Source organism: Lampris incognitus, chromosome 8, assembly GCF_029633865.1.
Source record: "Lampris incognitus isolate fLamInc1 chromosome 8, fLamInc1.hap2, whole genome shotgun sequence".
In the NCBI taxonomy this organism is placed as follows: domain Eukaryota; kingdom Metazoa; phylum Chordata; class Actinopteri; order Lampriformes; family Lampridae; genus Lampris; species Lampris incognitus.
In genome coordinates this window covers 61,934,386-61,960,122 of record NC_079218.1, presented here as the reverse complement: position 1 = coordinate 61,960,122, position 25,737 = coordinate 61,934,386, and the positions used below count along the sequence as shown (strand labels likewise).

The following is a 25,737-nucleotide window of genomic DNA, read 5'->3' as shown; positions in this document are numbered from 1 at the left end:
CGTTAGAAGACCTTAGACTGCAGGGAGACATTAGACTGCAGGAAGACGTTAGACTGCAGGGAGACGTTAGAAGACGTTAGACTGCAGGAAGATATTAGAAGACGTTAGACTGCAGGGAGACATTAGAAGACGTGAGACTGCAGGGAGACGTTAGACTGCAGGGAGACCTTAGACTGCAGGGAGACATTAGACTGCAGGGAGACGTTAGACTGCAGGGAGACGTTAGAAGACGTTAGACTGCAGGGAGACGTTAGAAGACGTTAGACTGCAGGGAGACATTAGAAGACGTTAGACTGCAGGGAGACATTAGAAGATGTTAGACTGCAGGGAGACGTTAGACTGCAGGAAGACGTTAGAAGACGTTAGACTGCAGGGAGACATTAGAAGACGTTAGACTGCAGGGAGACATTAGAAGATGTTAGACTGCAGGGAGACGTTAGACTGCAGGAAGACGTTAGAAGACGTTAGACTGCAGGGAGACATTAGAAGACGTTAGACTGCAGGGAGACGTTAGACTGCAGGGAGACATTAGAAGACGTTAGACTGCAGGGAGACGTTAGACTGCAGGGAGACGTTAGTCTGCAGCAACACGTTAGAAGACCTTAGACTGCAGGGAGACATTAGACTGCAGGAAGACGTTAGACTGCAGGGAGACGTTAGAAGACGTTAGACTGCAGGAAGATATTAGAAGACGTTAGACTGCAGGGAGACATTAGAAGACGTGAGACTGCAGGGAGACGTTAGACTGCAGGGAGACCTTAGACTGCAGGGAGACATTAGACTGCAGGGAGACGTTAGACTGCAGGGAGACATTAGAAGACGTTAGACTGCAGGGAGACGTTAGAAGACTTTAGACTGCAGGGAGACGTTAGAAGACGTTAGACTGCAGGGAGACATTAGAAGACGTTAGACTGCAGGGAGACATTAGAACACGTTAGACTGCAGGGAGACGTTAGAAGACGTTAGACTGCAGGGAGACGTTAGACTGCAGGGAGACGTTAGAAGACGTTAGACTGCAGGGAGACGTTAGAAGACGTTAGACTGCAGGGAGACATTAGAAGACGTTAGACTGCAGGGAGACGTTAGAAGACGTTAGACTGCAGGGAGACATTAGAAGACGTTAGACTGCAGGGAGACGTTAGACTGCAGGGAGACCTTAGACTGCAGGGAGACATTAGAAGACGTTAGACTGCAGGGAGACATTAGAAGACGTTAGACTGCAGGGAGACGTTAGACTGCAGGGAGACCTTAGACTGCAGGGAGACCTTAGACTGCAGGGAGACGTTAGACTGCAGGGAGACGTTAGAAGACGTTAGACTGCAGGGATACGTTAGACTGCAGGGAGACGTTAGAAGACGTTAGACTGCAGGGAGACGTTAGCAGACGTTAGAAGACGTTAGACTGCAGGGAGACGTTAGACTGCAGGGAGACGTTAGAAGACGTTAGACTGCAGGGAGACGTTAGACTGCAGGGAGACATTAGAAGACGTTAGACTGCAGGGAGACGTTAGAAGACCTTAGACTGCAGGGAGACGTTAGAAGACGTTAGACTGCAGGGAGACGTTAGACTGCAGGGAGACATTAGAAGACGTTAGACTGCAGGGAGACGTTAGACTGCAGGGAGACATTAGAAGACGTTAGACTGCAGGGAGACGTTAGACTGCAGGGAGACATTAGAAGACGTTAGACTGCAGGAAGACGTTAGACTGCAGCAACACGTTAGAAGACCTTAGACTGCAGGGAGACATTAGTCTGCAGCAACACGTTAGAAGACCTTAGACTGCAGGGAGACGTTAGAAGACGTTAGACTGCAAGAAGACGTCTCACCTGGTTTGATGAACGTGTCCTCCATGACTGCGGTACACTGACAGTAACACTTCTAACGTTAAACCTCCACCTTCTTCTTCCTCTTGTTCTTCGATCCGGCTGTTTTTCCGGGACACGTGGCTGCGTATACGCATTTCCGGTGATGTCATCCATGTGTGCCGATGCCGGAAGAGCGTCACCGAGGGGCGGCTCATTTTGAGAGGAATTAAAGAAGACGTTAATTAATCACCACGTGTTGTCTTTCCACTGAAACTCGTTATGTTCCGGAGTTATATTCCGCAAGACTTACTGCAGCTTGTTGTCGGTCGACAAGGACAGCAGCGGTTAACCTGGCCGGAGGCTGCAGAGTTTCACCACCCGTCCCCTTATGCAGACCGCTTGTCCCGCTGCCGGGCTGGCGGGGGCTGGAGCCTGTCCCAGCAGCTGTTATCAAAACAGATGGTCAGGGAAAGTAATTCATTCACAAGTTATCGTGCAAATGTCGACGATTAAACTGTCTCCAAGTAGCCCGGACTAATACATGTATGAGTTAACGGATGCATCCATAAGCAGTGGGAGAGTTTCCCAGAAAGCTCTGTGATTTTGAAAAGCATAAATCAGCCCTCCAAACTACAGAGAAGTGAAACAAGCTGTTTTAACTCGTGTTAATGAAACTAGATGTGAAGACTGAGTAGGAGGAGGAATGACCTGGGAGAATGGAGGGTTTAGTTTTTTTTGTTGTCACATTCAAAAAAACACACATAAGCCGTGTAACACATCACAATATTTCCACCACCAAAACGAAGGAGGATGGAGGGTGTTTACCGTGTGGGAGAATATATTTTTCCTAGGACGAATCCGGAAAGTTCACGCCCTCAGGCGCTACGATTGGCCAGATCTGACTGTCAGTCAAGAAAGATGCGAACGCGCAACAACCCTAACCCTAGTCACATTTGCTAGCTAACTGTTAGCCATTAGCCACGTTTGCAACCAAGCTAACTGAGCCAAATTAACTGTGTGTGTGTGTGTACGGTAAGCAAATATTTTTTTTTCCGAGGATGAAACCGGAAAGTTGACTGACAAGCAGATCTGGCCAATCCTAGCGCCTGAGGGCGGGAACTTTCCGGATTCATCCTAGGAAAAAATACCGGCATTACGGCGGGGGGGGGGGGGGGGACTTGACTTCGCTGCAAGCAGGAGAGAGGGCGTGACCCTGCGACGTCACCGCAAATACAGAGAGGGAGAGAAGGAGAGCGCAGCCTCCTGTCTCTGCAGATGGGAAGACAGAGGAGGGAGAGACAGAGGGACACAGAGATAGAGAGAAGCACAGGACATTCGGAAGGGATTATTGTTATTGCTCGTCTCATGACAGTGAGGACAATAAATGGGGTTAGACACAGACAGACAGACGGACATATAGATAGATAGATAGATAGATAGATAGATAGATAGATAGATAGATAGATAGATAGACGGACAGACAAATAGATAGATAGACAGATAGATAGATAGATAGATAGATAGATAGATAGATAGATAGATAGATAGATAGATAGATAGATAGACGGACAGACAAATAGATAGATAGATAGATAGATAGATAGATAGATAGATAGATAGATAGATAGATAGATAGATAGATAGATAGATAGATAGATAGATAGATAGATGTTAATGGGAAAGACAGAATTCAACTCATTGGACACAAATGCTGGGAGGCGGGGCCATGATGGGGAAGGATTACACGTTGGCCATCATTATAGTCAACTATGACGGTAGGTAAAACACACACACACACACACACACACACACACACACACACACACACACACACACACACACATCCTGCTGTGTCATGTAGTTTCCTTCCAGCATGGAGAGAGAGACAGAGAGACAGAGAGAGAGAGCACTACTGTGAACGCAAAGAAAGGAGAGAGAGACAGAGACAGAGAGACAAAGAGAGCACTACTGTGAACGCAAAGGAAGGAGAGAGAGCGAGAGACAAAGAGAGACAGAGACAGAGAGAGCGAGAGACAGAGACAGACAGAGACAGAGAGAGAGAGAGCACTACTGTGAACGCAAAAGGAGAGAGAGCGAGAGACAGAGACAGAGAGACAGAAAGAGAGAGAGCACTACTGTGAACGCAAAGAAAGGAGAGAGAGACAGAGACAGAGAGAGACAGAGACAGACAGAGAGACAAAGAGAGAGAGCACTACTGTGAACGCAAAGAAAGGAGAGAGAGCGAGAGACAGAGAGACAGAGACAGAGAGAGACAGAGAGACAGAAAGAGAGAGAGAGCACTACTGTGAACGCAAAGAAAGGAGAGAGAGACAGAGACAGAGAGAGACAGAGACAGAGAGACAGAAAGAGAGAGAGAGCACTACTGTGAACGGCAAAGAAAGGAGAGAGAGCGAGAGACAGAGAGAGAGTGAGAGACAGAGAGACAGAGAGACAGAAAGAGAGAGAGAGCACTACTGTGAACACAAAGAAAGGAGAGATAGCGAGAGAGACAGAGAGACAAAGAGAGAGAGAGCAGTACTGTGTACGCAGAGAAAGGAGAGAGAGAAAGAGACAGAGAGAGACAGAGACAGAGACAAAGAGAGAGAGCACTACTGTGAATGCAGAGAAAGGAGAAAGAGACAGAGAGAGACAGAGACAGAGACAAAGAGAGAGAGAGCACTACTGATAACGCAGAGAAAGGAGAGAGAGAAAGAGACAGAGAGACAAGGAGAGAGCACTACTGTGAACGCAAAGAAAGGAGAGAGAGACAGAGACAGAGAGAGACAGAGACAGAGAGACAGAAAGAGAGAGAGAGCACTACTGTGAACGGCAAAGAAAGGAGAGAGAGCGAGAGACAGAGAGAGAGTGAGAGACAGAGAGAGACAGAGACAGAGAGACAGAAAGAGAGAGAGAGCACTACTGTGAACACAAAGAAAGGAGAGAGAGCGAGAGAGACAGAGACAGAGAGACAAAGAGAGAGAGAGCACTACTGTGAACGCAGAGAAAGGAGAGAGAGAAAGAGACAGAGAGAGACAGAGACAAAGAGAGAGAGCACTACTGTGAACGCAGAGAAAGGAGAAAGAGACAGAGAGAGACAGAGACAGAGACAAAGAGAGAGAGAGCACTACTGTGAACGCAGAGAAAGGAGAGAGAGAAAGAGACAGAGAGAGACAGAGACAAAGAGAGAGAGCACTACTGTGAACGCAGAGAAAGGAGAAAGAGACAGAGAGAGACAGAGACAGAGACAAAGAGAGAGAGAGCACTACTGTGAACGCAAAGAAAGGAGAGAGAGACAGAGACAGAGAGAGAGAAAGGAAAGCCAAAGACATGAATCGCTTGCTTACCAAAAGATGACTAAAGATGTGAGACCATCCACCTGTCTCACTTCCTGTCTCATTGACCAGCTCACTGTCTGTCAAACTGTCTGACTGACAAAAAGCACCCATGATGTACTGTAGACATGTAAATAAGGATATACATGTACATAAAGCTGTACATATACATACAGCTGTACATGTACAAAAAGATATACATGTAAAGATGTACATGTAAATAAAGATGTACAAGTAGATAAAGATATAGTATATGTAAATAAAGATATATATGTAGATAAAGATATACATGTAGATAAAGATGTAAAAATGTACATGTAAAGATGTACATGTAAATAAAGATACACAGTGCATCCAGAAAGTATTCACACCCTTTCACTTTCCCCACATGTTGTTATGTTACAGCCTTATTCCAAAATGGGTTAAATTCCTTTGTTCTCATCAATCTACACACAATACCCCATAATGACAAAGTGAAAAAGGTTTTGTAGAAACTTTTGCAAATTCATTAAAAATAAAAAACTGAAATATTGCATGTACATAAGTATTCACACCCTTTACTCAGTACTTGGTTGAGGCACCCTTGGCAGCAGCGATTACAGCCTCAAGTCTTCTTGGGTATGAAGCTACAAGCTTGCCACACCTATATTTGGGGTATTTCTCCCATTCTTCTCTGCAGATCCTCTCGAGCTCTGTAAGGGTAGATGGGGAGCATCGCTGCACAGCTATTTTCAGGTCTTTCCAGAGATGTTCAATGGGGTTCAAGTCTGGGCTCTGGCTGGGCCACTCAAGGACATTCACAGACTTGTCCCGAAGCCACTCCTTCGTTGTCTTGGCTGTGTGCTTAGGGTCGTTGTCGTGTTGAAAGGTAAACCTTCGCCCCAGTCTGAGGTCCTGAGCGCTCTGGAGCTGGTTTTCATCAAGGATCTCTCTGTACTTTGCTCCATTCATCTTTCCCTCGATCCTGACTAGTCTCCCAGTTCCTGCCGCTGAAGAACATCCCCACAGCATGATGCTGCCACCACCATGCTTCACTGTAGGGACGGTATTAGCAAGGTGATGAGAGGTGCCTGGTTTCCTCCAGACGTGACGTTTTGCATTCAGGCCAAAGAGTTCAATCTTGGTTTCATCAGACCAGAGAATCTTGTTTCTCATGGTCTGAGAGTCCTTTAGGTGCTTTCTGGCAAACTCCAAGCGGGCTGTCATGTGCCTTTTACCTAGCAGAGGCTTCCGTCTGGCCACTCTACCATAAAGGCCTGATTGGTGGAGTGCTGAGGAGATGGTTGTCCTTCTGGAAGGTTCTCCCATCTCCACAGAGGAACGCTGGAGCTCTGTCAGAGTGACCATCAGGTTCTTGGTCACCTCCCTGACCAAGGCCCTTCTCCCCCGATTGCTCAGTTTGGCTGGGCGGCCAGCTCTAGGAAGAGTCCTGGTGGATCCAAACTTCTTCCATTTACGAATGATGGAGACCACTGTGCTCTTCGGGACCTTCAAAGCTGTAGAAATTTTTTTGTACCCTTCCCCAGATCTGTGCCTCGATACAATCCTGTCTCAGAGGTCCACAGACAATTCCTTTGACTTCATGGCTTGGTTTCTGCTCTGACATGCAGTGTCAACAGTGGGACCTTATATAGACAGGTGTGTGCCTTTCCAAATCATGTCCAATCCATTGAATTTACTAGAGGTGGACTCCAATCAAGATGTAGAAACATCTCAAGGATGATCAGTGGAAACAGGATGAACCTGAGCTCAATGTTGAGTGTCATAGCAAAGGGCGTGAATACTTATGTACATGCAATATTTCAGTTTTTTATTTTTAAGAAATTTGCAAAAATTTCTACAAAACCTTTCTCACTTTGTCATTATGGGGTATTGTGTGTAGATTGATGAGAAAAAAAAGGAATTTAATCCATTTTGGAATAAGGCTGTAACATAACACAATGTGAGGAAAGTGAAGGGATGTGAATACTTTCCGGATGCACTGTACATGTAAAGATATACATGTAAAGATGTACATGTAAATAAATATATACATGTAGATAAAGATATACATGTAAAGATATACATTTAGATAAATATGTACATGTAAATAAAGATATAGTACATGTAGATAAAGATATACATGTAGATAAAGATATACATGTAAATAAAGATATACATGTAAAGATGTACTTGTAGATAAAGATATACATGTATATAAAGATATACATGTAAAGATATACATGTAGATAAAGATGTACATGTAGATAAAGATAGACATGTAAATAAAGATATACATGTAACGATATACATGTAGATAAAGATGTAAATTTAAAGATGTACATGTAGATAAAGATGTATATGTAAATATATTCATTTAAAGATGTACATGTAGATAAAGATACACATGTAAAGATATACATGTAGATAAAGCTGTACATGTAAAGATATACATGTAGATAAAGAGGTACATGTAGATAAGATGTACATATAGATACTGATATACATGTGGATAAAGATATACATGTAAATAAAGATATACATGTAGATAAAGAGATACATGTAGATAAAGATATACATGTAGATAAAGATATAGTACATGTAAATAAAGATGTACATGTAGATAAAGATATACATGTAGATAAAGATATGCATGCAAATAAAGATATACATATAAAGATGTACATGTAGATAAAGATAAACATGTAAATAAAGATATACATGTAAAGATATACATGTAAAGATGTATATGTAGATAAAGATATACATGTAGATAAAGAGATACATGTAACGATATACGTGTAGATAAAGATATGCATTTAAAGATGTACATGTAGATAAAGATATACATGCAAAGATATACATGTAGATAAAGACATACATGTAGATACTGATATATATGTAGATAAAGATATACATGTACATATTGATATACGTGTAGATAAAGATATACATGTAGATAAAGATATGCATACAGGCAAGGCGAGGCAAGGCACTTTTATCTGACAGCACATTTCTTACACTAGGGTAATTCAAAGTGCTTTACAGAGTGACAAAGTTACAAAGGTAAAGGGTGTACAATTTTTACATTTAAAAATCTTAAAAAAGTGCAAAAGTACAGACAAAAAATACAAAGAATAAAAGACTTAAAAGTAAACTAGTTAAGCTAAAGGCTATTTAGCTAAAAAGATGTTACAAGGCATGGTAAGCAGTACAAAATAGGAACATTTTTAACTTTAATTTCAAAGTGGTCAGGGTCGGAGCTTGTCTGATATCAGCGGGGAGGTTACTCCAGGTCTGTGTAGCATGATAATACAACGCTGCCACATAAGGTTTTGTTCTGACTCTTGGGACAGCCAATAGGCCATCCCCAGTTCATACGACACAAGCATATCAGAGATATATTTGGGACCAGAGCCACACGTGATTTATAGACAAGCAGCAATACTTTGAAATCAATTCTCTGAGTGACTGGTAACCAGTGTAAGGATTTTAGGACTGGTGTAATGTGATCATATTTCCTAGACTTTGTTAGGACCCTAGCAGTGGCATTCTGAATAAGTTGGAGTTGCCGAATAGCTTTTTTTGACAAACCTGTGAACAGACCGTTACAATAATCTAATTGACTGGAAATGAAGGCGTGGGTAAGCCGTTCTAGATTTGGACATTATGTCTCTGACTCCAGCAATATGTTTTAGGTGGTAGTAGGCTGACGAGGTTACTGATTTGATGTGGCTATTAAAATTTACATCTGAGTCCAGGATAACGCCAAGATTTCTTACTTGACTCTTAGTTATGAGAAACAGGGACTCAAGTTGAGAGCTGGCATTCCGTCGTTCTTTCTGTGCTTCAAAGACAATTATCTCGGTCTTGTTCCTATTTAGTTGGAGAACATTTTGATGCATCCAGTCATTGGTTTGTTCAATACAGCGGCACAGAGATTCAATAGGTCCATAGTCACCTGGTGTCAGTGATATATAAATTTGCATGTCATCGGCATAATTATGGTAGGATACTTTATTGTTTTGTAGGATTTGGCCTAAAGGAATCATATAGAGATTGAACAAAAGAGGACCTAAAATGGACCCCTGTGGAATCCCGCAAGTCATGGCCATCTGCTCGGACACAGTTTCCAATGGAAACAAAGTTCTTTCTGTCATAAAGATATGACTTGAACCATTTAAGGACAGTCCCAGAGAGTCCCACCCAATTTTCTAATCGTTGTAATAGAATTGTATGGTCCACAGTGTCAAAAGTGGCACTAAGATCCAACAGTACTAAAACAGAGACTTTGCCAGAGTCATTGTTCAGGCGGACGTCATTTAGTACCTTTCTGAGTGCAGTCTCAGTGCTATGATGGGGCCGAAATCCTGACTGGAAGATATCCAAGCAATCGTTCAATGTTAAAAAGTTACTAAGTTGTTGGTAAACAACCTTTTCAATAACTTTACCTAAGAACAGTAATTTTGATATAGGTTGATAGTTATTCAGTACAGTGGCATCAAGACTGTTCTTCTTTAGGAGAGGCCTAATGACTGCAGTTTTCAAAGCCTTTGGGAAAATGCCAGATTGGAGAGAGTTATTGACTACAACTATTCGCTCCTTTGCCAGGCTGCTCAAAACTGTTTTAATTCCTTAAAACAGTTTTGAGCAGCCTGGCTAGTGGATAAAACATCAAGACAGCAGGTAGATGAATTAAGATTTGAGACAATTTCTTCAAGAGTTTTCTCAGTGGGAATAAATTCAGTCATACCTACTAAGTTGGTTCTGGAAGACTGCAGTAGTGATGCTTTTTTGTTTGTCATTGAAGAGTTAATAGAAAGTCTGATAACTTGTATCTTGTCATTAAAAAAGGATGCAAACTCACTACACTTGTTTGTAGAAACTAATTCAGGTGATATTGGAACCGAAGGGTTAGTTAACCTCTCAATAGTAGTAAATAAGATGTGTGACTTATTTCTTGTTCTTGTTGATAATCTCAGAGAAAAATGATTGCCTAGCATTTTTCAAGTTCAAACCATAAGTATGTAGCTTTTCTTTATAGATTTCAAAGCAAATTTGGAGGTTTGACTTATGCCATTTTCGCTCTGCTTTCCAGCACTCCCTTTTCTGGGCCCTTACAGACTGAGTGTTTCTTCATGGTGCCTTTTGCTTACTGATTATCAATTTAATCTTATTAGGAGCAATGGCATCAATTACATTCAAATTTTTAGAATTGAAAGTATTCAGTAGATCATCAACATGATTTGAAGCTGGAACAGTTTCACATTTGACGGCTTCCATAAAACGAGTTCTGGTATTCTCATCAATGTACCATTTTTAACAGTTTCCGATCTAATGGTGGTTTCTGGTGTAAAAGACAGAACAAAGAATGCACAAAAATGATCTGATAAAGCAGCATCAAGTACAGTGACATTTGAAATGTGAACACCCTTAGTAATAACCAGATATAGAGTGTGTGTAGATAAAGATATACATTTACATAAAGATATACATGTAAAGATGTACTTATAGATAAAGATATACATGTCGGTAAAGATATACATGTAAAGATGTACATGTAGATAAAGATATACATGTAGATAAAGATATAAGTGTAGATACTGATATACATGTAGATAAAGATATACATGTAGATATTGATATACATGTCGATAAAGATATACATGTAAAGATGTACATGTAGATAAAGATATAAGTGTAGATACTGATATACATGTAGATAAAGATATACATGTAGCTAAAGATATACGTGTAGATAAAGTTGTACATGTAGATAAAGCTATACATGTAGATATTGATATAAATGTAAAGACGTACATGTAGATAAAGATATATGTAGATAAAGATGTATATGCAGATAATGATATACATGTAGAAAAAGATATACATGCAGATATTGATATACACGTAGATATTGATATACATGTAAATATATACATATAGATAGATATACGTATATAAACATATACATGTAAAGATGTATATGTAGATAAAGATGTATATGCAGATAAAGACATACATGTAGATAAAGATATACATGTAAACATGTACATGTAGATAAAGATGTATATGTAGATGAAGCTATATATGTAGATGAAGATATATGTACATGTAAAGATGTACATGTAGATTAAGATGTATATTTAGATAAAGATGTATATGCAGATAAAGATATAAATGTAGATAAAGATATATATGTAAACATGTACATGTAGATAAAGATGTACATGTAGATAAAGATGTCTAGAGATGATTGCATCAATACTGATAGAGACAGAATGAGATATGATGTTCAAAGGAGTTGAAACAAGCGCAACAGGACTTGGTATATATCCGGGAAGACGTTTCGCCTCTCATCCAAGAGGCTTCCTCTGTTCGTGCCTTTCTGACTAGACCAAGCTAGTCTGACTGGCTGGTGATGAGACTCAGAATTTATCCTCTAGGAGTCGTTGTCAGAGCTATTGATATGCGTGGCTCTTTGTGATCCAATGTCAGACTAGCTTGGTCTAGTCAGAAAGGCACGAACTGAGGAAGCATCTTGGATGAGAGGCAAAACGTCTTCATGGGTATATACCAAGTGCAGTTGCACTTGATTCAACTCCTTTGGATAACCATGACCTGGATGAATGAGAACATTCACAGACAATAAGAGATGATGGTATCAATACTGATAGAAACAGACAGAGATGATGATATAAATACTGATAGAGATCGAATGAGAGATGATGGTATCAATACTGATAGAGACAGAATGACAGATGATGGTATCAATACTGATAGAGATATCATGGGAGATGATGATATCAATACTGATAGAGACAGAATGAGAGATGATGATATAAATACTGACAGACAGAATGACAGATGATGGTATCAATACTGATAGAAACAGAATGAGAGATGATGGTATCAATACTGATAGAGACAGAATGACAGATGATGATATCAATACCGATAAAGACATCATGAGGGATGATGATATAAATACTGATAGACACAGAATGAGAGATGATGGTATCAATACTGATAGAAACATAATGAGAGATGATGATATCAATACTGATAGAGACAGAATGAGAGATGATGGAATCAACACTGATAGAGACAGAATGACCGTGCTCCAGACTCCTGCATGGCAGCATCTAGGGCGACCTCTACGTGCCATCAGATCTTAATGGGGTAACCACTTACACAGGGGAATCCTGAGTGCTGATTTGGCTCTAGGTATGTATAATAATGCCCACTACATTGATAGTGAGGTATTTGGTAAGAGTTATCATGATATTTTATATATCTCTTCTTCCACTGTAACTTGATAATTCTCTGTCTCACAAAAGGGACTCATTGTATATTTTCTTTTCATGCGTTCTTTTTCTGTCTTCTCATCTTCCTCTGGGATGAAGAGTAGAGACCCTGACTTCTTAAAAAACATCGATAATGTCGACATAGTCATATTAACTGAAACCTGGTGTCGTGAGGACATAACCACCCACTGTCCCTCAGGTTACAAAGAAATAATTATTCCATCAAATAAACTTAACTCAGTACATCGTGGACGAGACTCCGGAGGTATTTTGATTTGGTACAGAGGATGTTTAGCCAACCACATTTCAAAAATTAAAATCGGAACATCCCACTGCTGGCTAAAACTCAGCAATAAAATTGGCATATCAAACAAAGATATCTATCTCTGTGCTCTCTATTCTCCCCCAACTGAATCTCCATATTATGATGAGGATGTCCTGAGTAACCTCCATGAAGAGGTAAGCCTTTTCCAGGCCCAGGGAAATGTGCTGCTGTGCGGAGATTTTAACGCAAGAACAGGTTCAGTAAGTGATACCATTGACCCTCAGGGTAACAGACATGTGTTTGGTCAACATTCCCTGTACCTCTCACCAAGCCTAAAAGGAGCTCCCTCGACCGTACTGTGAACAAGGCTGGTAAGGAGCTAGTGCACCTCTGTCACGCCTCTGGCCTGTACACGCTTAATAGGAGGATCAGAGGAGACTCTTTGGGAAGGTTTACATGTTGTTCAGGTCTTGGAGCTAGTGTAGTTGACTATGCAATAACTGACATGGACCCCACCTCCTTCAACCATTCACTGTCAGACAACAAACTCCTCTTTCTGACCATAACCAAATTATGATTTTCTTCAAAACTATTAACCTGACTCAAATGCCTATAGAGGAGCCTAGCAAGCTGTTCAAAATTAATAAGACCTACAGATGGGCTCCAGACAGTGCAGAACAATTTATCAATATCCTGAATTCATCCAAATTACTTAATATGATTACTAACTTCATTAACAAACCGTTTGAAACTAATAAGGACAGTACCAACCAAGCTGTCAATGAAATCAATTGTATCTTTCAGACGGCAGCAAACATGGTCCTACCAAGGACCAACAACAGAAAAAAGAAACAATCTGAAAATGAAAAATGGTTTGACAACGATTGTAAAAATGTAAGAAAAGAACTGCGTAAATTGTCAAACTTGAAACACTACCAACCTCAAAATATGGATATAAAAAAGAAATATAGCGAAACATTAAAACTATATAAACACACATTAAGAATGAAAAAACAAAGCCATGTAGATAGAACCCTACAGGAAACAGAAAATTCCCTGAATCAAAACCAATTCTGGGAAATGTGGAATAATTTAAGCACTACAAAACCACAAGACCTGCCTATCCAAAATGGAGAAATTTGGAAAAATCATTTTGAGCATATCTATTCAGAAATCCAACAAGAACACTCAAATTCCAATTACAATCTGATGAAACAACAATTACAGCTGCTTGAATGCACTATAAAAGACAACCAAAACCCACTGGATTTTCCAATAACACAAGAAGAACTGGCACAGAAGCTCAAATCCTTAAAACCCAATAAAGCTTGTGGCCTTGACGGCATCAGAAGCGAGATGCTTAAAAACAGCACACCTGAGCTGCAAAGGGCAGTACTCAAACTATTCAACATTGTTCTAAGTTCGGGATTTTTTCCTGACATCTGGAGCAAAGGGCTTATAACTCCTATTCATAAAAATGGAGACAAATTGGATCCTAATAATTTCAGAGGCATTTGTGTGAGCAGTAGTCTGGGGAAGGTGTTTAATAGCATTTTGAACAATCGAATTCTAACCCTCCTTAACGAACACAATGTCCTGAGCAAAGGTCAAATTGGCTTCCTCCCAAATCACCGGACTACGGACCATATTTACACTCTACACACCCTCATAAATGAAAATGTGAATCAAACCAAAAATGGACAAATATTTGCTTGTTTTATTGACTTCAAAAAAACTTTCGACTCTATTTGGCATGAAGGACTATACTATAAACTTTTACAAAGTGGTGTAGGGGGTAAAGTGTATGACATAATAAAGTCAATGTATTCGGACAACAAATGTGCAGTTAAGATTGGAGACAAACACACTGAGTTCTTCAGTCAGAATAGAGGGGTGAGACAGGGCTGTGGACTTAGCCCAACACTGTTTAATATATATATTAATGAACTGGTGGTGCAGCTGGGACAGTCTGCAGCTCCAGGTCTCCCCCTGTATGACATGGAAGTGAAATGTTTGCTTTATGCAGATAATCTAGTTTTGTTGTCACCAACCGCAGGTGGGCTGCAACAACTACTAGACCTGCTTGAGGACTATTGCCAGCACACTGGCAATAGTCCAAAAAAGACAAAAGTAATGATCTTCCAGAAGAAGCCCAGATGTCAGGAAAAGAGATACCAGTTGACTCTAGGTAGCATCACCTTAGAGCACACGATGCAGTATACTTACCTTGGTCTAATTATTACAGCATCAGGGAGTTTCAGTAGGGCAGTGAATAACCTAAAACAAAAAGCTCGCAGAGCTCTATATGCAATTACAAATAAATTCTTTAACATTGATATACCAATCTCCATCTGGTGCAAACTGTTTGTTAGTGTAATTCTGCCCATTGCGCTATATGGAAGTGAGGTATGGGGTCCACTCAGTCTTTCCAGCTACACTAGATGGGACAAGCATCCAGCAGAAACCCTACATGCTGAATTCTTTGGAATGATTCTGAAAACACAAAGGAAAACACCAAACAACGCATGTAGGGCAGAATTATTGATAAATGTTCAAAAAAGATCTCTAAATTTCTGGATGCACTTAAATACAAGCCCAACACATACATTGCACTCTAAAGCTCTGAAAACCTAAGAACTGAACCCCGAAAAGAGTTTCCTGAAGCAGTTGGCTCTGAGACTCACTAACCCTTTAACAAATACTTAGACCAACCAACCTCAGGCCAGCACTGCATTCCAAACAAAGATTACGATAAATCAGCTATAAACAAACCAACATGAGGATAAATCAGCTATAAAACAAACCAACATGAGGATAAATCAGGCTATAAAACAAACCAACATGAGGATAAATCAGCTATAAAACAAACCAACATGAGGATAAATCAGCTATAAAACAAACCAACATGAGGATAAAACAGCTATAAAACAAACCAACATGAGGATAAAACAGCTATAAAACAAACCAACATGAGGATAAATCAGCTATAAAACAAAGCAAGAACAATTATCTGAAACATTGGAACGCTGAAATCAAAACTCAAAAACAAACTAGAAGTCTATCGGGTCCTAAAAACAAACTATGATCTGGAAGAACACCTCTTAACTGTCAGAGACAGGAAGCAGCGACAGATCCTCACCAAATACAGGCTCAGTGACCACAGTCTAGCCATTGGAAAGGGGAGACACAAAAAGACGTGGTTGCCAAAAGAGCATCGAACATGTGGTCAGTGCATGACAGATGAGGTGGAGACAGAGGTGCACTTCCTCCTTAAATGTGACACATGTGAAAAACAGCGCAGGGCTTTTTTCCAGAAACTAGAACATGTGACTCCAGAATAGCAGGAAATGGAGGACGCAGGTAAGCTGCGGGTGGTCCTGGGAGGGGGGCCAGCGGCGAGCATTGCAGCAAGATTTATATTTTCCTGCCACAACCTGAGAGACAGTGGGTGAAGCACCTATTGCTACTGTTGTTGTTTAATATCATAATCATTGTTGTTGTTGCTGTTATTATTATAATCATTGTTGTATTGTGGAGTTGTTGTTTTACATGCTTTGGCAATATGTACACAAACGTATGTCATACCAATAAAGCACATATTGAATTGAATTGAATTGAATGACAGATGATTGTATCAATACTGATAGAGACAGAATGAGAGATGATGGTATCAATACTGATAGACACAGAATGAGAGATGATGGAATAAACACTGATAGAGACAGACTGACAGAGGATGGTATCAATACTGATAGAGACAGAATGAGAGATGGGTATCAATACGGATAGAAAAACAATGAGAGATGATACCAATACTGATAGAGATAGAAAGAGAGATGATGGTATCAATACTGATAGAGACAGAATGAGAGATGATGATATAAATACTGATAGAGACAGAATGAGAGATGATGGTATCAATACTGATAGAGACAGAATGAGAGATGATGATATAAATACTGATAGACATAGAATGACAGATGATGGTATCAATTCTGATAGGTTAACCCAGCCAAGAGAATCACCACTTCTAATGCCCCCCCCCCCTTCAGGAGGAATGCAGCTTTGGAGAAGGAGCTTGCAAGATACGGACAGCTAGTGTCCCCGATAAAAATGGTCTCCTCCGGTTGCCAGTCTCCTCACTTGAAACACGTTGTGTCCCATAGGAGGCAAGGTTTCATGATTTTGAAAATTAATGCAGAGGATTTGGATCTGAAGCTGAAATTCAGGATTGATGACTTTGACTACATTGTATTTGTTACATCCGGTATGATGAAATGTTTTGGCTGTGGGTCAGAGGGGCACTTAGTAAGGTCTTGTCCCGAAAGGAGTGAGGGTAGGTCTCACCCTCAAGGGCCGCCTTCGTCCCCCGATGCCACCGCAAGCGGCGCATCTCCGGGTGGAGACGGCGCGGCCGAGTCGGCACAGGGCAGACATTTACTGAGCAGGAAGTCTTCAGACTGAAAACACTTGTTCAGAAAGTAAAGTTGCAACTTCATGATGATGATTAAAACAAGTTTGGGTATTATTATCTTTTTGGTCAGTGTAAGCTTGTTTCTGGCACAGTTCAGCCCTACTCTCCTCATGTGTAATATACAATTAGGCACTTTAAACCTGAATGGAGCAAGAGATGACATGAAAAGAGCTGCTGTGTTTAAACTGGTTGAGCTGAAGAAAATAGATGTTTTGCTTGTGCAAGAAACACATAGCACAGCAGATAATGAAACTGAATGGAAGAGGGATTGGACTGCAAAATTGATTCTCAGTCATAAATCAAATATTAGTGGTGGGGTCGGGACTCTTTTCTCAAGATATTTTTTGCCATGCTCCCTTGAGGTAGAGGAAGTAGTCGAAGGCCGGCTACTGAAAGTAAGAGCGCATTATGAAAACATAACACCTGTTTTCATAAATGTTTATGGTCCAACCCTTGGCCCTGGAAGATTCATTTTTTGGATGTGTTATCTGATGTTATTAGTAAATGTGACAGTGAGGAGTATTTATTTCTGGGAGGGGACTTTAACTGTACAGAGAATTGCAAGCTGGGCAGGAACCATCAGGAACCACATCCTGCATCTCTTAGTCGACTCACACGCTTGGTTAATTGGTGTGAACTGAAAGATGTTTGGAGAGCTTTTTATGGGACCCAAAGGCAGTATACATGGACACATCTAAAAGATAACGCACTATCCATGGCACGGCTTGATCGGTTTTATTGTTTTAAACATCATTTTAATGTGTTTAAACAATGTAACATACTTCCAGTTTGTTTCTCTGACCACTTTCTTGTACAGTGCTCGGTTTTCATACGAAGTGTTAAAACAAATGGTGCTTTCTGGCATTTTAACACAGGCCTCCTAAACGATAACAACTTTAGGGATGCTTTTAAGTTTTTCTGGGGCCAATATAGAAGCTGAAGGTCTGAATTTAGTTCTCTACAGCAATGGTGGGACATTTGCAAGTGTCAGATAAAGCAGTTTTGCCAGCAGTACACTTGCAATGTCACCAGAGACATAGCCAGATCTATGAGAGATCTAGAGGATGAAATGGTGGAACTACAGAATTTGGCAGATTCCACAGGAGACAGAGGCCATGTAGAGGCTCTCAAATCCAGCAAGTCTGCTTTGGCTAGCCTGCTGGGTATTACAGCACAGGGGGCACTGGTCCGCTCACGCTTTCTGAACGCCAGACATATGGATGCTCCTTCTCACTTTTTCTTTAGTCTAGAGCGCAAGAATGGGCAGAGAAAAACCATTCACTCTCTGCGTACTAACACTGGTCTGCAGCTGTCAGATTTTTCTGGAATTCTGAAAGATGCAGCAGGGTTCTACAGTGACCTCTATAAGAGTGAATTCAGGCAGGATGTGCTGGGGGCTGAATCATTCTATCATGGGTTAAAAAAGGTTGAGAAAGCACTCAATACAGACCTCGGGGCACAACTGTTCCCTGAAGAACTTCATGACGCCCTGCAAAGTCTGGAAAGTGGCAAGGCACCTGGTATAGACAGTTTACCTGTTGACTTCTACAAGTCTTTTTGGCCGATGCTCGGAGGGGATTTGTTGACTGTCCTGAGGAACAGTGCAACTGAGGGGCGGTTGCCTCAGAGTTGCAGAAGGGCCGTCATTACTCTCTTGCTGAAGAAAGGGGATTTGCAGGACATTAAGAACTGGCGGCCAGTGTCCCTGCTCTGCACTGATTACAAGATCTTTTCTAAGGTGTTAGCAAACAGACTGAGAAAGGTGATGAAGGAGGTCATCCATGTTGACCAGACTTACTGTGTGCCCGGTAGGCTGATCACTGACAACACTACATTGATTAGGGACGTTTTGGACATCTCTAGTTCATTGGGAGTTGAAACTGGTCTTATTTCCATAGATCAGGAAAAAGCTTTTGACCGGGTTGAACACCAGCACTTGTGGCAAACCATGAAAGCTTTCGGTCTCAGCCCAGGTTTTATAGCTACGATCAAGGTTTTGTACAGTGACATTGAGAGTGTACTTAGAATTAACAGTGGTTTGAGTGCTCCTTTTAAGGTTCAAAGGGGAATCAGGCAGGGATGTTCTTTGTCTGGAATGTTGTACTCCCTGGCCATTGAGCCCCTGTTGCATAAATTGAAGTGCGAGTTGTCTGGAGTTGCTTTTGCTGGTTGCGGCGCAACTTTTAAGCTCTCTGCCTATGCCGATGATGTAGCTGTGTTTGTAACGGACCAAAGAGATGTTGATGTCTTAGTAAAAAATGTTATCAAGTTTGGTCAGATATCATCAGCTAGGGTAAACTGGGGAAAAAGTGAGGCACTGATGGTAGGAGAGGGACTGAACAGTAAGCTCATTTTACCTGGGGATTGACATGGAAAAGGGGAGGGATGAAATATCTGGGAATGTTTGTGAGGAATCACACCTTTTCAAATAAGAATTGGGAGAATGTTTTGGAAAAAGTAGAAGGGCGCCTTCGGAAGTGAAAATGGATTCTACCAAAACTGTCATATAGGGGTCGCATGTTAGTAATCAACAACCTGGTGTCATCAACGCTATGGCATCGATTAACATGCGTTGATCCTCCAACCAACCTCCTGGCCAAGACTCAGGCTGTGCTGGTGAACTTTTTCTGGGACAACTTGCACTGGATTCCTCAGAGTGTGCTGTACCTTCCTAAAGATGAAGGGGGTCAAGGGCTGATCCATCTGGCCAGCAGGGGTGTAGCCTTCCGCCTCCAGCTCATTCAAAGGTTGCTCACTGGGCCTAGAGACTTAGTGTGGCGACCAGCAGCCTGTGCAATACTTCAACGGTGTTGTGGACTCGGAATAGACTTGCCTTTGTTCCTAATGGCTATTAAGAACTCAGACCTCAACGGATTGCCTGGATATTATCGTGGGCTCATAAGAGTGTGGAATATGTTCAAGAAGGAGAGAATGGGCTGTTCTGACTCTCTGAGCTGGCTTCTAAAAGAGCCGGTGGTGTATGGTGGGCGTATGGACACATTCTGCAACATCGGACCCACTGTATCAAAGCTGTTTTGCCAGGCAAAGGTCGTCACGTTGGGTCAGGTGGTGGAGCTGGCTGGGCCCAATCTTGACAACGCTGCTGCTCTAGCATCTCACCTGGGAGTGAAATCCACGTGCCTCCTTAGTCGGGTACTACTTAAGTGGAACGGTCAGCTCACAGCAATAGAACGGGGGCTTTTGTCGTCATACTGCACTGGTTCTACTCATCCCAATTGTGAGGATCCATTTCCTGTTGTAAAGGTTGTTCCTGATCTGAAAAATTGTATGGGCCCACTTTTGGATTTGGGAAATGTTCTTAATGAAAGGCTGGATGTACTTAGAGGTAAGACCATGTATAATATGCCGGTAAAAATCTTGAATAAAGAAAAACTGAGTGGTCGGACTGATACACCCTGGAGAATGTGAAGCCAGTATGGAGGGGCTTATACAAACCACCATTAATTAAAAAAGCTGGTGATCTGCAGTGGAGGGTCTTGCATGGCATAGTGGCGGTCAATGCTTTTGTTTCTGTGCTAGACCCTAATGTGAATGACAATTGTCCCTATTGTCCCCAGAGAGAAACAGTTTTTCATTGCTTTTCAGAATGTGTGAGGCTTACACCCCTGTTCCTGCTACTAAATAAAAAAAAACTCCCTAAAAAACCCCTTTAACAGGGAGAAAACTAGAAAGAAACCTCAGGGAGAGCAACAGAGGAGGGATCTCTCTCCCAGGACGGACAGCGTGCAATGGATGTTTTGTTCACGCAATTTACATAATACAACATTGAAAGAGGATAACAGAATTATAATGGACATAAAATTTATGAAGAACATGATGCACAGGATGCCAAGCAGTGTCCACATGCCAACGGAGCAGTCCAGGACCCAAGCCACGCGACCAGCATCATCATGTAATAAAAGAAAAACTTATGTGAGGAGTGGAAGGGCAGGCAGCATCCAAATGGCGGCCACCATCACCACGGAGACCTGGGAGGAGGACCGACTGCACATGCATGCAAGAGAGACTCACATGACACCATTCAAGCAAAAAAAAAAAAAGAAAGGAGAAGACATCATTCAGAGAGAGAGAAAAGACATGTTAGAGAAGAGAACAGTTTGCAATAGTCATTAGCCATAATCAATTAAGTCATCAATTCATCATAATCTATACTCTGTAATCTATACTTAATAATCTCTTCGGCAGAACAGTGGTTGGTAAATTCATTGAGACAGAAAACCAACCCGGCATCCAGTACAGGTTGTGAAGCACTCAACTTAAAGGCAACTAATTGTAAACTAAGGCAAAAAGATGAGTTTTAAGTTTGGATTTAAAGGACTCAACACACTCTGATGGTCTGATGGCAGCAGGCAGGTTATTCCACAACAATGGAGCCCAATAGGAAAAGGCCTTGCCACCAGCTGACTTCTTTTTAACTTTGGGTACACACAGGAGCCCTGTATTTTGAGAACAAAGAGCTCGAGATGGCATATAAGGTTTAAGGAGATCAGACAGGTAAGATGGGGCAAGCCCATTTAGGATTTTATAAGTCAGCAGAAGCACCTTGTATTCTGATCTAACATGGATAGGAAGCCAATGAAGGGAGGCAAGAATTGGTGTAATATGGTCAAATTTCCTAGTTTTAGTTAGGATTCTAGCAGCAGCATTCTGAACCATCTGAAGACTTTTAGTACTAGAATGGGGCAGACCTGAGAACAGAACATTACAGTAATCAAGTCTGGATGAAACACATGCATGTATTAGAATCTCTGCGTCAGCCATGGAGAGAAAAGACCGAATTTTAGCTATGTTACATAAACGAAAAAAGGCAGTCTTGGTGATTTCTTTAATGTGCTTATCAAAGGAAAGGCTGGGATCAAACGTAACACCAAGATTTTTGGCTGCCACACTTTGTGAAACCACAGAGTTGTCGATTGTTATCGTTACTTGATCAAATTGGTGTCTGTGTCTAGCAGGGCCAATGACTAGCATCTCGGTTTTACCTAAATTTAAAGCAGAAAGTTAAGTGACATCCAGTTTTTCACAGTAGCCAAGCAGGCCTCTAAGTTAGTGATTTGAGTATGATCATCAGCCCTTATAGGCACATACAACTGAGTATCGTCAGCATAGCAATGGAAATTTATTCCATAACTGCGTATAATTTGGCCAAGAGGTGTAACGTAAAGAGAGAAAAGTAGAGGGCCAAGTATTGAGCCCTGAGGCACACCATATTTAATGTCAGAAAAGTTTGATATAATATTATTACAGCAGACACAATGTGTTCTTCCAGATAAGTAGGACTTAAGCCAAGACAGAGCTAAGCCAGAGACACCAAAATTACAATTTAATCTATCCAAAAGTATACAGTGATCAATGGTGTCAAAGGCTGCACTGAAGTCCAGTAGTAGAAGCACAGAAGTGGAATCAGAGTCGATCGCCAGTAGAAGATCATTTACCACTCTGGTCAGAGCAGTTTCAGTGGAGTGATAGGGCCTGAAAGCCGACTGAAAAGGTTCATATAGATCGTTTTCTTTTATATGGGTCAAAAGTTGTTGATACACAACTCTCTCTAGAACTTTAGAAAAGAATGGAAGATTAGAGACTGGCCGATAGTTATTAAGAGACCCTGGATCAAGGTGCGGATTTTTAAGTAGAGGTTTAACCACAGCTGTCTTAAAACTGCTGGGAACAATGCCAGTAGTAAGAGATAAATTAACGATGTCTAGCATTGTAGGTCCAAGAAAAGGCCAGAGGTCTTTAAAAAGTTTTGCTGGTAAGGGATCAAGTAGGGAAGCAGTTGGTTTAGAAGCTGACACGAACTTAGTCAAAGTAGCAAGATAGTCTCAAAAGCTGTAATAACTGGGACTGTCAGTGACTCATTATGTAGATATGAATTTAGTAAGACAGGATCTGCAGGAGTAGATGGAGTTGAATTCATATTTACACAATGAGTCACTGTCAGACCGCTTATTTAGATCATCTGGGGAAAGTTTCTGCAAACAGAATTTTATTTTTGGTTCCAAATATAGCCAACGTGTAAAATATAAATGTCAACTCTTAAACTTCATTGCAGGGCAGGCAAAGATGGCTATCTATGTGAGCCGGAAAAAGAGAATTAAAGAATGTATAGAATGTCATGTTGAACTGGTGTTTTGCAGGATGGTCGAGGCCAGGAGAAGAGTAGACTTCAATTACTACAAGGCAGTGAAAGACCTGGTCACATTCACAACCTTGTGGTGTTATAAAGGGCTGCTGTGTTCCACCATAAAGGATGAGCTGTTTTTTTCTGAAGAGCTTGGATAAAAGGGGTCTTACCGGTTTTTTTATTTTTGGAGTTGTTGGTGAATGATTGTTTTTTGGGCTTGTTAAAAAATGCCTATTGATTGTTTGTACTTTGACAAGTATTGTTTATGTTTGGAGGGATTTCAAGTCTGATTTTTGTTTAATCTTTTTGTTAAATAAAGACTTGGTTTAAAATTAAATTCTCTCTCTCGCTCTCTCAATTCAGTTCAATTCAATTCAATATGTGCTTTATTGGCATGACATACGTTTGTGTACATATTACCAAAGCATGTAAAACAACAACTCCACAATACAACAATGATTATAATAATAACAGCAACAACAACAATGATTATGATATTAAACAACAACAGTAGCAATAGGTGCCGTCCCCCACTGTCTCTCAGGTTGTGGCAAGATAATATAAATCTTGCTGCAATGCTCGCCGCTGTCCCCCTCCCAGGACCACCCGCAGCTTACCTGTGTCCTCCATGTCCTGCTATTCTGGAGTCACATGTTCCAGTTCCTTGACAAACGCCCGGCGCTGTTTTTCAAAATTTTCCTCATTTAAGGAGGAAGTGCCCCTCTGTCTCCACCTCATCTGTCATGCACTGACCACATGTTTGATGCTCTTTTGGCAACCACGTCTTTTTGTGTCTCCCCTTCTCAGTGGCGAGACTGTGGTCACTGAGCCTGTATTTGGTGAGGGTCTGTCGCTGCTTCCTGTCTCTGACAGTTAAGAGGTGTTCTTCCAAATCATAGTTTGTTTTTAGGGCCCGATAGACTTCTAGTTTGTTTTGAGTTTTGATTTCATCATTCCAACGTTTCAGATAACTGTTCCTGCTTTGTTTTATAGTCTGATTTATCCTCATGTTGGTTTGTTTTATAGCTGATTTATCCTCATGTTGGTTTGTTTTATAGTCTGATTTATCCTCATGTTGGTTTGTTTTATAGTCTGATTTATCCTCATGTTGGTTTGTTTTATAGTCTGATTTATCCTCATGTTGGTTTGTTTTATAGCTGATTTATCCTCATGTTGGTTTGTTTTATAGCTGATTTATCCTCATGTTGGTTTGTTTTGTAGCTGATTTATCCTCATGTTTGTTTGTTTTACAGTCTGATTTATCCTCATGTTGGTTTGTTTTGTAGCCTGATTTGTCCTCATGTTTGTTTGTTTTATAGCTGATTTATCCTCATGTTGGTTTGTTTTATAGCTGATTTATCCTCATGTTGGTTTGTTTTACAGTCTGATTTATCCTCATGTTTGTTTGGAATGCAGTGCTGGCCTGAGGTTGGTTGATCTAAGTATTTGTTAAAGGGTTAGTGAGTCTCAGAACCAGCTGCTTCAGGGGACTCTTTTCGGGGTTCAGTTCTTGGGTTTTCAGAGCTTTAAAGTGCAATGTATTTGTTGGGCTTGTATTTAAGTGCGTCCAGAAATTTAGAGATCTTTTTGTACATTTATCAGTCATGGAAACCGGCCTAATTCTGCCCTACATGCGTTATTTGGTGTTTTCCTTTGTATTTACAGAATCATTCCACAGAATTCAGCATGTAAGGTTTCTGCTGGATGCTTGTCCCATCTAGTGTAGCTGGACAGACTGAGTGTACCCCATACCTCACTTCCATATAGTGCAATGGGCAGAATTACACTATCAAACAGTTTGCACCAGATGGAGATTGGTATATCAATGTTAAAGAATTTATTTGTAATTGCATATAGAGCTCTGCAAGCTTTTTGTTTTAGGTTATTCACTGCCCTACTGAAACTCCCTGATGCTGTAATAATTAGACCAAGGTAAGTATACTGCATTGTATGCTCTAAGGTGATGCTACCTAGAGTCAACTGGTATCTCTTTTCCTGACATCTGGGCTTCTTCTGGAAGATCATCACTTTTGTCTTTTTTGGTTTTATTGCCATGGCCCAGTGTGCTGGCAATAGTCCTCAAGCAGGTCTAGTAGTTGTTGCAGCCCACCTGCGGTTGGTGACAACAAAACTAGATCATCTGCATAAAGCAAAAATTTCACTTCCATGTCATACAGGGGGAGACCTGGGGCTGCAGACTGTCCCAGCTGCACCGCTAGTTCATTAATATATATATTAAACAATGTCGGGCTAAGTCCACAGCCCTGTCTCACCCCTCTATTCTGACTGAAGAACTCAGTGTGTTTGTCTCCAATCTTAACTGCACATTTGTTGTCCGAATACATTGACTTTATTATGTCATACACTTTACCCCCTACACCACTTTGTAAAAGTTTATAGTATAGTCCTTCATGCCAAATAGAGTCGAAC

At 41.1% G+C, this 25,737-nt stretch overlaps 2 protein-coding genes across 2 annotated transcripts in view; one reads left to right on the top strand and one right to left on the bottom strand.

Moving 5' to 3' along the window:
- Positions 1–1,971, bottom strand: part of sra1 (steroid receptor RNA activator 1) — a 33,017-nt gene extending 31,046 nt beyond the window's left edge. Inside the window, exon 1 of the mRNA XM_056284975.1 lies at positions 1,827–1,971. Coding sequence (XP_056140950.1) covers positions 1,827–1,851 — 25 coding nt within the window. The 5' untranslated portion in view covers positions 1,852–1,971. The remainder of the gene's footprint in view (positions 1–1,826) is intronic.
- Positions 1,972–3,387: 1,416 nt separating this feature from the next.
- The window catches only part of LOC130116469 (amyloid-beta A4 precursor protein-binding family B member 3-like), a 64,981-nt gene continuing 42,631 nt past the window's right edge, over positions 3,388–25,737 (top strand). The window contains exon 1 of the mRNA XM_056284374.1: positions 3,388–3,580. Within this exon, the coding sequence (XP_056140349.1) occupies positions 3,514–3,580 (67 nt within the window). The 5' untranslated portion in view covers positions 3,388–3,513. The remainder of the gene's footprint in view (positions 3,581–25,737) is intronic.